The 14,745-nt window shown below is 36.6% G+C and overlaps 1 protein-coding gene across 1 annotated transcript in view; it reads right to left on the reverse strand.

Moving 5' to 3' along the window:
• LOC127651305 (neuromedin-K receptor-like) overlaps positions 1 to 13,392 on the reverse strand; it is a 69,962-nt gene extending 56,570 nt beyond the window's left edge. The window contains exon 1 of the mRNA XM_052137088.1: positions 13,025 to 13,392. Within this exon, the coding sequence (XP_051993048.1) occupies positions 13,025 to 13,392 (368 nt within the window). The remainder of the gene's footprint in view (positions 1 to 13,024) is intronic.
• Positions 13,393 to 14,745: the final 1,353 nt, after the last annotated feature.

Consider the following 14,745-nt stretch of genomic DNA (forward strand, 5'->3'; position numbering starts at 1 on the left):
TTTACAAAGTTAAAGTTTTATATAAAATTGAGCAAATATAGTGCTAAATAATTTCATGTTTATGATATTTACCATATTAAATTGTGTGATATATCAGCCTCTCGGCAACCCTGCTCTCTGGATATCGGCATCGGCATCAGCCTTTAAAAAAACCCAAATCAGTCGGCCACTAGCAATATCACTTTTAAATGAATCAGTTGAATCAGTGACTCAATGGCACAGTCATAACTTAAAGCTGAATTATGTACATGTGACGCTACTGTTCTACCCGCTCTAAATGGGCTCAAACCAGCATCTCTGTCATGGGAGGCGGGTGTGCTAAAAAGGAGGCTAAAAGCTACAGCCTCTAGTGTCAGTCGCTAGTGGACCTTTTGAGGCCAGGAGCGTGAGGTTTATACACATCGCACAGCTATCTATCAGCTGGCTGCCATTACACTCACCCCCATAAACCTCACTCCCATCTGGATCATGGCACCACTGTGACACTCCTGTTCTACCCGCTCCAAATGTAACTCGAACCGGCGTGTCTGGCATGGGAGGCGGGTGCGCTACAGCCTCTAGCATCATTCACTAGTGCACCTCTTGAGGTCAGGAGAGTGAGGTTTATAAACATTATAAACTATCTATCAGCTGGCTCCAATTACATACAGTAACAATTATTTCACCTATCCTAGCTTAATATGCAGTAACAACTATAAGAAAGTCATTTGTAGGTTTATTTTCTCAAAAAAACTCATGGTTACTGTTGCAACCTCCATTCCCTGATGGAGGGAACGAGACATTGCGTCAAATGTAGTGACACAAGGGGTCATTCTTAAGAGCCTTGCATATCTCTGAACTTGGGAAAAGACCAATGAGAAATTGGCAGACAGACTTTGCATGTCCCGCCCCCTATAATAAGGTACGGCCATTTACAGTGGTAGGTCTAGTGTTGTGGCAAGGGGGACACAATGGCTCGTTCCCTACATCAGGGAACGGAGGTTACAATCATGACGTTCCCCTTCTGTCACTCACTCAACATTGTGTCGAATGTAGTGACACAAGGGGTCCCATTGAAAAGTGCCATGCACTAGACCGTTTTACGTGAACTGCTGACATAGGTGCTAGCAGGCTGCTACGCGCTATAAGCAACTGTATCGGCCGCAAGTAACCCTCCCCTCAGTTTGATTTGTGCGGCCCATCAAACCCAACACAACGACATAGAGTCAAACAATGGCATGTGTTGGGGCGGGACTATCTGTTTGTTCGATCAACAGAAGACATGGGTATATTAGAAAACATTTTTTTGCTATTTCGTTCAGTGGTGCTAGTGGTGTAGATATAACTCCGCTCTCTGCAGTGCTTTCATACAAGTAGTGTTTCGTTCATAAACAAATACATGTTTTTGTATGGATCTAATTTATCTAATTTATTTCACTGTTTTGGTTGTGCACGACTTGGTGGTTTTAATCTAATCAGTTGACTGATTAGTTTAAATCAGTCAGTGAGTCAATGACTCACTCATTACATAAATTATGCTAATTTATTGGCTAAATTGTTGGTGTAAAGATATAATCTTCAGAAATGGTCACTGAAAATATCAGTGAACTAAATCAAAATAAACTATTAATCGAAATACCCACCACTATTTGGAAAGTTGTGAACACATACAGTAATGTATATTGTATCATATTATATTGTATACCCTGGTCCCTACTGATTCCTACCCTTAATATTAGCTATAAACATATATATAAACCAAACATGTGTATAGCAAACATCCATAAACATAGATTTCCAGTTATGAATGAAACACAAATAAAATCGACTAATTATATCATGCTGTGTTGATGATAATCCACATTGTTACAACACAGCTAGAAATAATTCAGCGAAATAATATCACAATCACGTGTAATACCCCTCATGACAGAACATTTGAACTGGGACTGAACCTACTGGCCTCCACCATTCTTCAAAAATGTTGCACATAATAGTTCTATAAAAAATTCATAAACATCACTGAATGCAACTGAATGGAATTTTTGTCTGCAACACTATTTATCTGTCAGAGGAATTAAACATTTATTGTACTGAAGACACTATGTGGGCAAGTGGTGTCAGCACAAATCTCACAGTTTCCTCATAATGCAATTCTGCAGGAACACTGACCCACTGCAAATTCCATCCTAACGTCACAAGTGCTCTATGGACAAGTGCAGTAACTGCCTAACGGCAAAACTGGGCTTTGTGATATATAGCCTGAAGCCACGAACACTGGGTGACACTTTGAGCACAGGATATAACTGTGAAGCACACTCTCACTGAATTTGGTTTTCTCTTGTCTGATATAATTCTCCTCATGCTGTAACAATGTTTTGGTTGCTTACTGGTAGCAAAATAACAACAACGCCTCTTTTGTCCCTTATAATAAAGGAAGAACTAAAGCATTTATTTGTTTTAAAGGGGTAATATCATCAAATAAATCATCTTCCTGAGGTCCACTTACAGTTTAATATTTGTGAATACAATTTAATAGCATTTTATGACTATGTCAGCCCTCTCTCTGACCCTTAGAAATCCCTTAGAATTAAACAGGCAATATAATGCATATATATATATATATATATATATATATATATATATATATATATATATATATATATATATATATATATATTATATATATATTTTTTTTATTATTATTTTTATTTTTTTGCTGCTGTGCCTTTAAGATTTCTATGTTAACACTCTCTTTACATGTTAAAGCATTTGGCAGGCAGGTTTGCTGCTCATCTCAATAACAGCCTGCAGTATATTGTGACAGGTTTACAAAACAATCTGCGCACTGTTAAGGTCAGACTGGAATGATTGAGGACCTTATTACAAATATACTTTTGTAACTAACACCGAGCTCCTTCAGAAGGATATGCAGAGCAGTAGGTGCTACACACAGCTAGGAACACACACGTGTTTTAACACTTTCCCATATTTTAATCTTAGTGTTTGTTTTTCTGGTGTTAGAATTTATAGTATCTGTACTACTCTCCACTTATTATATCAGCATGACTGAAGGCCACGTTTCTAAATATCATATAGTCATTCTTAATGTGTAAATGTGGGCAGTTCTGTGTTAAAATGTACTCATTGGTCTGATGTCAGAAAATTGCATAGGTAGGAAAAAGCAGATTTTGCAGCTTTGTTTAAAAAAAAAGGTCTTTTTTCACTGGGCAGTTTTGAGTTTTGAAAGTATGTTTTTATAGTATACCTCAAGCTCTTTCATCTCCAGAGATCAAGAGAAATGTAATTCTTCATGATATCAAAACCAACCAACTTCCCTACTGAAAAAACAATACGGCTAATCACCAGCATATTTTGGCATATGTGTGTCCCCACAAGGCTTCTTAACTAGCTTTAAGCTGTAAGTTGTTTTTTAAGCTGTTTATGCTGTAAGTGATTTTTTTTCATGGAAAAGGATGCAAAAAAAATGTCCTACTCCCTTAAAGATATTCATTAAAAAAAGTGTCTTGATGTATCTCACTCTGTGACAGCTGTAGACTTTGTAAATAGCAAACAATTGCTCATTCTCGTCGTATTTGAAGCAGATCATTGACGCTATGATTCATAATGTTTGTCAGTTGAGGGTGCTATTGTGCCACTGTTGAATTTGACAGCCACAGGAATAAACAATGCTGCTCTATTGCTGAGTTTTGGACTCAAAATTATATTTAGAGGGTGGGTTTTGGAATGAGGGGGTATGGCAAATTCAACGGCTCAATCAGGTGAAATCTTCAGAATGCTAAAATCACTTACAGCACCTTTAACCCTCTGGGGTCGACGGACGCGCCGGCGCATCCTGCTAGATTTTTTCCATCATTACAGCGGAAACAACATAAAATTCTCCATCATTTTGGGGCATACAGATAAGTGTAAGACATCATTAGAGACTATAAAGTGTCTACTTTTATTTGTGTACACTCACAATAACAACAAAACTTTATTTAGTCAAATAAAGAAAATAAAAAGGGTGAGCTGTATGCAGTCTCTTGGTTCGCGAGCGTATATCTGAAACACGTCACAAAAATTAACTGAAACTCTGCAAATACTTATCACACAAACATGAAACATATGTCTAAAGAAAGCTTAAAATGTATACTTAACAAATATTCTTCTGCAATGTAATCTGTATGAAACAACATGTACAGTTTCTCCTGGCTCAGCGAAATATCTCTAATGTGATCACACCCACCAGCAGAGTGTGCTATTCATACGGTAATGAGACGATCAAATCAAATGGTAAACGCCCCCGACTGTGCCTTAAAAATAAAAGTTAATTCCCTTTTCTGCACGTTTGAAAGATAGCACGATACACAAGTGAGAAAACTCCTGGATAGTGACGAAGAGTTACAATTTTCCTCAGAAGAAGAGCGGGACTCTGATGAACATTTGTATTTTGAAGAGAGACTTGATCCAGCCGAGGATACAATTTCGGACGAGTAAGTCATTTCGTTTTCATTAGTTGACATACCATTTTATATAAACATGTACATATTTTACTAGTGGGACTGTTTCCAGACTTGCCAGCCAGGATTCAGAGTACTGAAATATGTCCTAATAAGCAATATTTAGTTACATTTAAATGCTGTTTCAGCTAAAGCAGGTATTTTAATTGTGTGCTGTATGATATAAATATGATATGTAATATGATATAAAAATAATATGAATGCTTAGATTATATTTTAACTAGTGTTTATGCTGCCTCATTATCATCAACAAAACTTGTGCTTGCAAATATATGTTCAGGTTAAATTAGTAAAATGCACTTTAAATATGCCCATATTAGTAAATCAGCATATTATAATGATTTCTGAAGGATCATGTGACACTGAAGACTGCAGTAATGATGCTGAAAATTCAGCTTTGATCACAAATTGCATTTTACAATATACTCAAATAGAAAACAGTTCTTTTAATTTGTAAAAATAGTTAAATATATCACTGTTTTTACTGTATTTTGGATCAAATAAATGCAGTCTTGGTGAGCAGAGGAAACTTCTTTTAAACAGTAGTGTAGGTCTAAAATTAAGTAAAGTCTTTATGTAAAGAAAATGTATAATCAGATTACTTCTTTTAACATAAAACTTGATTTTGATCATTAAGTCTCCTCACATTCATTCTCTTTCTGTCACATTCCTCATTGATAGGCCCAAGGGAGGGGTCTTTTGTCTCCTCAGGTGTGAATTACAATCAATATTCATTATAGTTCACGCCTCCTCACATATGACCTTTCTAACACTAAAAGTGTCTTAAAGTTCAATTACTATATTGTTTGGTATGAATTAGTGATCAGGATGGTTTTCACATCATTTTGTACCAAATACTCTAGGCTACAAGATCCAGTTCTCAAAAGGCTTGTGGACAAATGTTTAGTATGTGTTATATGGCCTTATTTCAATGACTTAAAAAATGTGTTTTTTCAAAAACCATGCAACCATGCTTATTGGTCAATAAGACCCATCATGTTGGTCAATCAGCTTCTAAGTTTAGCTGGTGAACCATTGATTCACCAGAATAGAATAGAAAACACAAAAAAACAAACAGATTCAAGTCAGAATTGTGATGCATATTAATTCAGCTCATACATTCCTGACTCATCTTTAAGCACATTTTGCCTAATGTTCTGTTTACAGTGTTAGACTTGCCTGCCACATTGACTAAACAGCTTATTATGATTGATTTTATAGTGATCTCCATTCATAAGAATGAATGCTGTATCTGATTAACTTGACATTTAATTAAGTGGAAGTCATATCTCAGATCAATCTGCGCCAGAAACAAACAGAGTCTAACTGCAGTTAAGATTTTAATAAGCAGAGCTTAAGGTATTAATAGCCTTAAACGCAATAAAATATACTGTATGCTGCTTATTTCCATCACTTACACAAGTGTAGATTGAAGAGCAAAAAAAAAAATCAACAAATCAAAAGCCACAACATGTATGTTAGATCCTCTCTTAAAAGAGGCATTCCCTGTAATCTCTGAACCTCTTCTTAATATTATTAAATCCTTGCTATCCTTAGGACAAGTCCCAAGAAACTTTACAATGGCAGTTATCAAACAACTTATTAAGAAACTACAGCTTGATCCTGGAGAACTGGCTAATTATAGACTGATTTGAAATCTCCTGTTTATGTCAAAAAGGTAGTATCCTCCCAACTATGTTCATTTCTACAGAGAAATTGTATATATGAACAATTTCAGTCAGGACTTAGGTCTCATCACAGTACAAAGACAGCAATTGTCAGAGTTACAAATTACTTGCTCTTATCATTCGATCTCTGCTGCATTTCTCTTCTAGTGCTTTTAGATTTTAGTGCTGCCTTCAACCCATAGATCACGATATTCTCTTGAATAGGAGGAGAATTATGTTGGCATTGGTGGACTTGCATTAGCATGGTTTAGGTCCTATTATCAGACTGCTACCACTTTGTATGTGTAAATGAGCAATTGTTAAATCAAACAAAAGTTAAGTATGGAGTGCCACAGGGATCAGATTTAGGGCCTCAGCTGGACTTTAAAGACATTAATCATTAATCTTCAGTTCATACGAAATGAGACGATTTGTTTAAATACTGGGGTTCTAAATACAATTATTATGTAATTATTTATTTTATACACAATTACAATCATATCTAATCAAACTACACAATGATGACTAACACTTTAGAAGATATTATAGTTTAATTTTCTGTTAAAGCATGATTTTCTGTAAAGCTGCTTTGAAACGATGTGTGTAGTGAAAAGCGCTATACAAATAAAAATGACTTGACTGTGCATTAGATGCATTCTTGTGTTCAAAAGCAGCTAGACAGTATGCAACGGAACCTAACAGAACACAGGGGTCTAAAGACACATTTTTAAAAATGTAACTATTTTTAACTTGATACTTGATCGTCTTATAAATGTTACGCTCATTGCACAAGACACTTAAAAAACAGTGACGAAACAAGGACGTCCATATGGATGTGTATGGTTATAGCGGCAGCAGTGACGTGCGGTGATGACTTAAAGAGGCTAGGCACTGAGTTATGAAAGCCAGATTACCTGATTTATTGTTTAAGCTAATAATACGTAATAACAGTGAACATTACGCACAAGCGCGGCATATCAAGAAATGTACAAATCAGGATGTATATCGTGTACACTCACTCACTCTCTCACACACACACACAAGCGCACAGCCACATATCCAATCTTTTCTTACATACCAATCAGTTTGAAATGATCGGATAAGTTTTGGGCCCTTTTGCTGCACTAGTCCATCTAAGGCTGGCGTAGACCTCCCTCTTGCAATTAACTCATATTTGGAATTAAAATCGAGCTTGGAAAAATGTCTTAATTCCGTGATTACAGCCGGTGCTGTCATTTTGATTTAGATTTTGGCTAGCTGTGGTGCAATGACGTTAGCTACGCAAATGTCCAGGAATATCTCGATTTTAATTGGTCCATGTCTGATACGTAACGGAGATGATTACGGGCATAACATATTTACGTCAAAAGGCACAGCAGATTTGTGCTTTTTGCCGTACATGTTAAAGAATACAGGATCGAAGTGCGCATGCGCAGCATGGGTTTTCCGCTTGTCGTCTGCAATGAATGGACCGTAAAAGCACTGCTTATTCTACCATTTGTTTTTAGTTGATTATGCGTAACTGCTACATTTGTCATCATAACGTCTAAACAATTGGAATAACACACATATTGCATATATAAAAATCACAAGAATAAAAAGTAAAAATATAAATACAAGTTTATTATTTAATAAACATTTTATTTTTGAATTTTGGCAGGGTAGGCAGTGCCTAGTTTGCCTACCCAGACCGCACGTCAGTGAGCGGCAGTACTTAAAATGGGATGAATTTAAAGACACATCTTCTTTGAGTGTTTTACCCTTCGAACTGGATAACAGTTAAAGCACATTATGCTGTCAGCAACCTAAATAAAGCATTGCAACTAAAAAAATAAAAAAATAAAAGAATTATGAGAAATGTTTATACTTGCATATTGAGTTTAAAATTCCAAAAGATTCCAAAATCCAAAGAGCAAACATTGATGAATTCCAAGACATGATTATGATTGAGTTTGTATGATGTAAACAATATCAAATGATAAAGCGACATTTAGACTGTCAACAAAAAATATGTGCTCCAAACTCACACCCTCCCTCCATGTGAGCACTAGGGCTGGATGATAGGATGATGTTATCGGATATCAACGATGTCTCACAAGATCCCAATGCCGATTGAGAACAGACAATGACCGACAATATCAGTAAATGGCAAAACCATGGATCTGGGAATTCGTCAAATATATTAAACAGTGGCCAGGGTGTGAAGCTAACAGCCGCAAAATGTGACAAGGCTAAATCCAGTTTGCAAGCTCCTTGTCCAAATTTATTTCATGTGCTGGTAATTTTCTCATCTACCCGCAACAGGTGGGTGAACTCTAAGGAGTCTCAGAGTGACACATGAGAAGAAAGGCTGTTTGTCACAAAGGCATGCGCTTCAAAAACACTCTTTATTAAATTTTTAAGAACAGACAAAAGAAAAGCAGTCAATACTTTTGTCTGATTCACTGGTTGTTCAGAGGCGTGCAGCACGAGCCTGACTTGTGTAACACACTCATGCAACTTAAAGTTTTCACTCTTTTTTTCTCTGTTTCATTCATTTGAAAACTATTTGCAAGAATAATGTCATCTGTGAGAATGCTGCAAATTATCTCCAATCATTATTCTTTTTATAATTATTATTATTAGCTTTACATTTATAATTATCTTTAGTTCTTAATCTGTAGGCTATTAGTAATTTTTCACCTGTTGTCATTGATGGATGATTGTTGGAGACAATAATACAAAATAATTTGTTTTATCACTTTGTTATTTTCTTGCTTTTTTCATTTAGTTTAAAGAGCAATTTATGAAGTCAATAAAGCAAAAAAAACCCTCAGCAGGGGGGTTGATGATGTAATCGGATAGCACAATATTTTTTAACCCGATTATCGACAAATTCACACACAAATTAGCTTTGTGGCAAAATTGTGACAAATTTTCAATTGTTGCCAAAGGTTTGCTGGAGGTTCACCATGTGACGAGGCTGGCAAAGAATGAGGATCTAAGTGCAGCTTTATTTTAAAAAAAAACACAGGGAACCTAGCACAGAGCATAACAAAACATGCAAGAACTGACAAATAAACTGGGGGAAACAAAGGTTTAAATACACAAGGGAAAACAAGGAACACCTGTGGAAACAATCAGGGAATGAGAAACAATCAGGGGAAACCCAATCAAAAAATGAAACTACAAAAGAACTAAAAAAACCTAACAGGAAACAAGAACTAAACAAGAACTTCAACATAAAAGCACAAAAACAAAAGACAACAGGGAATATGTGACCCCACTACCGGCAAAGAGCTGCAAACTTCTGGCAAACATTTGCGGTGAATCAAAAGCACATTTGAATGTGAAAATAACGAGCAGCAAGTTTAGATTTTTTTGTAAGGGTTGTTTTAACCCCAAATTGTGATTGCACACATTGCCACCTTTCAGTCATATGACTTGACATTTAAACAGACATAAAAAAAAAAGCTTTAATATGGCTCCTATAACATAAATAAATATGATTGGTGGGCAGACGTTGGCTGTGAACAAAAACACTCGTTCATAACATTCTCTTTATAGTGATTATAGGGAATAGGGAGCGATATCAGACTGTTCTGAAGAGAACCAACCAGCTGATTACAGTCACACTGTGATTGGTCAATGACACATTGACATTTTTAGTTTGCGGTGTGTGCTGCAAAAAGTCCTGCAAGAAAATACTATTTAATTCTCATGAACGAGCCATCTGGTGCCTTCCATCCCATGTATAACAGCCTTTACACGCTACTTCTTTTAATAATTATGAATCGTTCCAAAACAATCACATTGAATCGAATCGTGACCAAATTTCAGATATCACGATGCATCATAATCATTATCAGATCAATATCATTATAGAATCCTAATCAAATCGAATTGTTGTCAGAGTGAATTGCTACACCCCTAATTTCTAAACTTTGCAATAAAGGAACATGTTGTTCTCCAGCTTCTTGGTTTTTGTTGTTCGTTTATGTTCTGATTTGCATTAGAATAGAGATCAGGATGAATTGAGATCAACGAGCTCCAAGCACAGTACCGCTATCTTTCTGGTGGTGCTAAATGTAGGCTATGTCACTCTCAATTAAATATTTCCACTTATGCAGGGTGAGAATAATAAATGTACAGTTGTGTTGGTGCACATTCATTTCACTGTCCAATATGTTTGAATAAAATGAAATTTATGGTGCATTGTAAAAATTGGAAAGCTTTAAACCTTGAATTATCAGGATTAGAGGATAAGCTGAAAGTGTAAATTTAAATTAGCAAGGGGACAATCATTACTGATCTTGTTAGGCCAAACTTAATGTTGCAAGCATACTGAATAACGTACCCCAAACCAACTTTAGTGTTTAGTTCTAATTGATAATACCCAAAGGGTAAAAATGCAAGTAAATTGGACCATAATCATACTGCCTATACCCTTTGGAACAGCTTTCACATAGTGAGCGTGAATATATGATGCCTTGTATTAAAGTCTAGGGCAACTACCCACTAGGGTTTTAAATTTGAACGTATAGGTTTGTACTGTATATATATATATATATATTGTACATCAATTTTAATGACTACGCCTACCACTGATTCGTCATTACATGTGAGCCTAAATCAATTTTAAACTTGAAATGAGACTTTTCAATTCAGGCTTAGAATGAGTTTTCTAATTATGCTTATTTAATAATGCAACAAATTATGTTTATGAATGTATTTAAATTGCAGAGATTGCACTGTGTTAGTGCTTTCCATGAATAGAATAAATGTGCATCTGCATCTCAAAAGAAGCCCCCTGAAGGCGCTGTAAATAAGTAAATAGAGCTCACTAATCCATAAATCTGTGAGTCTGCACAATCATTGTTAAGCCATTCACTGCAACAAGTCAGGCGTTATGCTAAGAGCAGGATGGACTGTTTGAGGCACTTTTCCCAGCCAAGAAAAATATCGGTACAGAGCAATTTCAACATACACAATATGACTACCATGAAACTCAACATAAATAACTAGATAACTCATCCTTAAAGCAAGACACTGTAACTTTTTTTTTATTAAAACATAACAAAATGTTATTAATGAGACCATCTAAACCATGTCTTTACCCAAATACACTTTGCCAATAATTATATTATAAATATTTTAGAGCTGTCGAGACAGATTTTGTGGGAAATTGCATACATGTGTCATTCGCCTATGCATGCTGACGTCATATCCTTAGACAGAGAAAATAAGATCCGGCTACTGATGCGAGTGTATGGTGTGGGAGTAGCTGAATGTTTATTGTCACAACAAACAAGAAAATGTGACAATGGATCATTCAAAACAGCAAACCTCCATTGAATCACTTTGTAAAAACTAAGAAACCCCTACTAAGGAACTGTAATCGTTATAGGACATTTCACTTGCTAGCACACATGTGTAATTTTCTTTATAATGGCAATAATTTAAATAAATAAATCCTTTAGTTCTATAGGTTTGCCAAAGACATGCAAGTCATGAAATTATGTTGACCACTGGTTGGTAACAATGACAATCTATAAATTAGTTACTACCGTGGTCTATTTGACCAGAATATCCTGCAGTCATATATACTTTACAACGTTTGACCTTATCAGACTAGCAATCATTATGTCTACTGTTAACAAACGTTGCCAAACCATTGTAACGTCATTTATTTAAAAACATCAATGTTTCCAGTACGTCAAAACAACAGCATACGATATGGCACTTATCTGCTAAGATGACATTGTTTTCGGATATCCGTCTTTTCCTTTCTTTTGTTATTTATTAGTCCATTCGCTCTGATAAGATGTCCTGTATCCAGTGTACACAGGTGCCTCGAAGCACATTCAACCACAACCAAAACAATGTTCTTCCACAAGAAACGTGCAGTTTTATTTTTTAACCACTAGAGGGCCAACAGTTACATTGTGTAGCTGTAAATGAATTTTTCCAGTTTATATGAATACAATTCTCTTTGTACAGGAATACTAAAGACACACCAAGTAACGTTTTTACTTACAGTGACACCTAGCAGCGTGGATGCAGCATTATTAAAAATCAAAAGGTTTTCAGTAACAGGTGCCATTGTAGAAACTCATTATTCACAGTCAGCCATGACTAATTTAATCTGCAATTAAAAGTGTCCAATAGCAGGGTGGTAACTGAGATTAAGTGAGTAGTATTACCAATGGCCAGATTATGTAAAACAACACTAGTTTTAATGGGAATGGTCATGTGATCTCAGCATGCCAGCCCCATTAAGGTGACCCTTTCCATGCAGATTTCAACAGCTTTTATAAGGTTACTGATTTTATATGTTTCAAAGTTACAATTTACTTTTTTTGGAGTAAAACTTTTTCAATGAGCTAAAAATTACTGAGTACATCTTTGAAGATGGTGTCAAAATGAATTGACTTGGCTTTGCCTTGCACTACTTAACGTTAAATATGTACACATTTTCAGATAAGAGAATTAGGACACTATCTAACAGAGATATTTGAGTCTCGATATACTTTTAGCAGTCAATCAAGATAATCTTTGATACACTGAATCGTATCTATGTATATGTAACAACTGCGAGGCTTGTGTCCTGTTGCTTCTGCTTTACATAAAGTTCAGTCAGTCACATTTGTTTAATTGTAGTTAGCAAGTATACATATAGCAGTATGCATATAGCAACAAGCATGGTGTTGTGCGCAATTTAACACGTAAACAACATGATTGTGTGTGTGTGTGTGTGTGTGTGTGTGTGTGTGTGTGTGTGTGTGTGTGTGTGTGTGTGTGTGTGTGTGTGTGTGTGTGTGTAAAAACATGTATTGTTCCCACAGTAATTCAATGTAAACTTGACATGTACTCTACCTGTCGACAGCTATGGCACTCATGGAGTAAATGCTCGCAAACACGGAGGTGACAGGGAAAAAGTTGTGAAATTTGCAGTAGGATTCACCAAAGTACCAGTCACCGTGCGTGGCATAAACAAAATTGATCAATGTATTGAAGGCTGCCATCGACGCGTCCGAAAACGCCAGGTTGAGCAGAAAGTAATTGGTGACAGTTCGCATCTTTTTGTGTGCCAGAATGATCCACATCACGATGAGATTCCCGAACACCGCGACCGCGAGGATGGAGCTGTACGCCACCGACCAGAGCGCGACGCGCCACGGCGGCTGCACGAACTGATTTGTAAAGTTCGCCGTTATGTTAGATCCGTTTTGTGGTGGTGTCATTGCGAAAATGTTAGGAAAGCTTCTGAGATTAGATACCTCGTTACGCACAGCAGTTAGCCTATCAGTGACTGCGCAAGTGGAATTTGGAAACTGCGCGTGATGCACACTGTTCCAAATGCGCGCGCGGGCGCAAGTCCTTTTCTCAAGCGAAATGGGGCAAAATGTCCCTAATAAATGGTCGATTTTTGTATTGATGCTGTACGGATCGATTGACCAATCTTGTGGTCTTCTATAACGATATCTAAACCGTTTTGAAGTTGTCTCTTTCCTCCTGTTGAACACAGCCAGAGAAGCGCAACGTAGATTCCTCTCCGATGCAGTGCCATGCACAATGTAACTGATGTAACTTGTGGTACTGGGAGAGAAAAGGATCGATTGATTCACTGTGTCGTGTTAAAGTAATGACAATGACAAATGGGAGTGGATCCTGAACGTGATCAATAAATAAATACATTTAGAACACGGGTCAATGGCCAGTATATGTAAAACAACACTAGTTTGATTGGTAAGAGGGATGTTTTGCATAAAATATGAAAGTATAAAAAAGGTAGGCTGTAGGCGTCCTGTGGAGTGCTATCTCATCATAAATGGCATGATTCTCATATATTAATTAAAAAGTCAACCTCTCTTTTCCTTTGGGTCAGCCAAAAACACATTGCATTAGACACATTCAACAATGTTTATTACTCATATCATGCCACTGTCATATTGGTCCCTCATGGCGCTATGGTAACAGACAGATTTGAATACTTCTCAAAAGATATATACACCGATCAGCCACAACATTAAAACCACCTGCCTAATATTGTGTAGGTCCCCCTTGTGCCGCCAAAACAGCACCAACCTGCATCTCAGAACAGCATTCTGAGATGATATTCTTCTCACCACAATTGTACAGAGTGGTTATCTGAGTTACCGTAGACTTTGTCAGTTGGAACAAGTTTGGCCATTCTCTGTTGACCTCTCTCATCAATAAGGCAATTCCCGTCCACAGAACTGCCACTCAATGGATGTTTTTATGTTTTTGGCACCATTCTGAGTAAATTCTAAAGACTGTTGTTAATGAAAATCCCATGAAATCAGCAGTTACAGAAATACTCAAACCAGCCAGTCTGGCACCAACAATCACCCACGTGATTATCTAATCAGCCAATCGTGTGGCGGCAGTGCAGTGCATATACAGGTCAGGAGCTTCAGTTAATGTTCACTTCAACCATCGGAATAGGGAAAAGTTATCTCAGTGTAGCATAGCCTGGTTTTTGGTGTCAGATGGGCTGTTTGAGTATTTCTCCTGGGATTTTCATGCACAACAGTCTCTAGAATTTACTCAGAATGGTACCAAAAAACAAACAA

This window comes from Xyrauchen texanus, chromosome 11, assembly GCF_025860055.1.
Source record: "Xyrauchen texanus isolate HMW12.3.18 chromosome 11, RBS_HiC_50CHRs, whole genome shotgun sequence".
NCBI classification, from domain to species: domain Eukaryota; kingdom Metazoa; phylum Chordata; class Actinopteri; order Cypriniformes; family Catostomidae; genus Xyrauchen; species Xyrauchen texanus.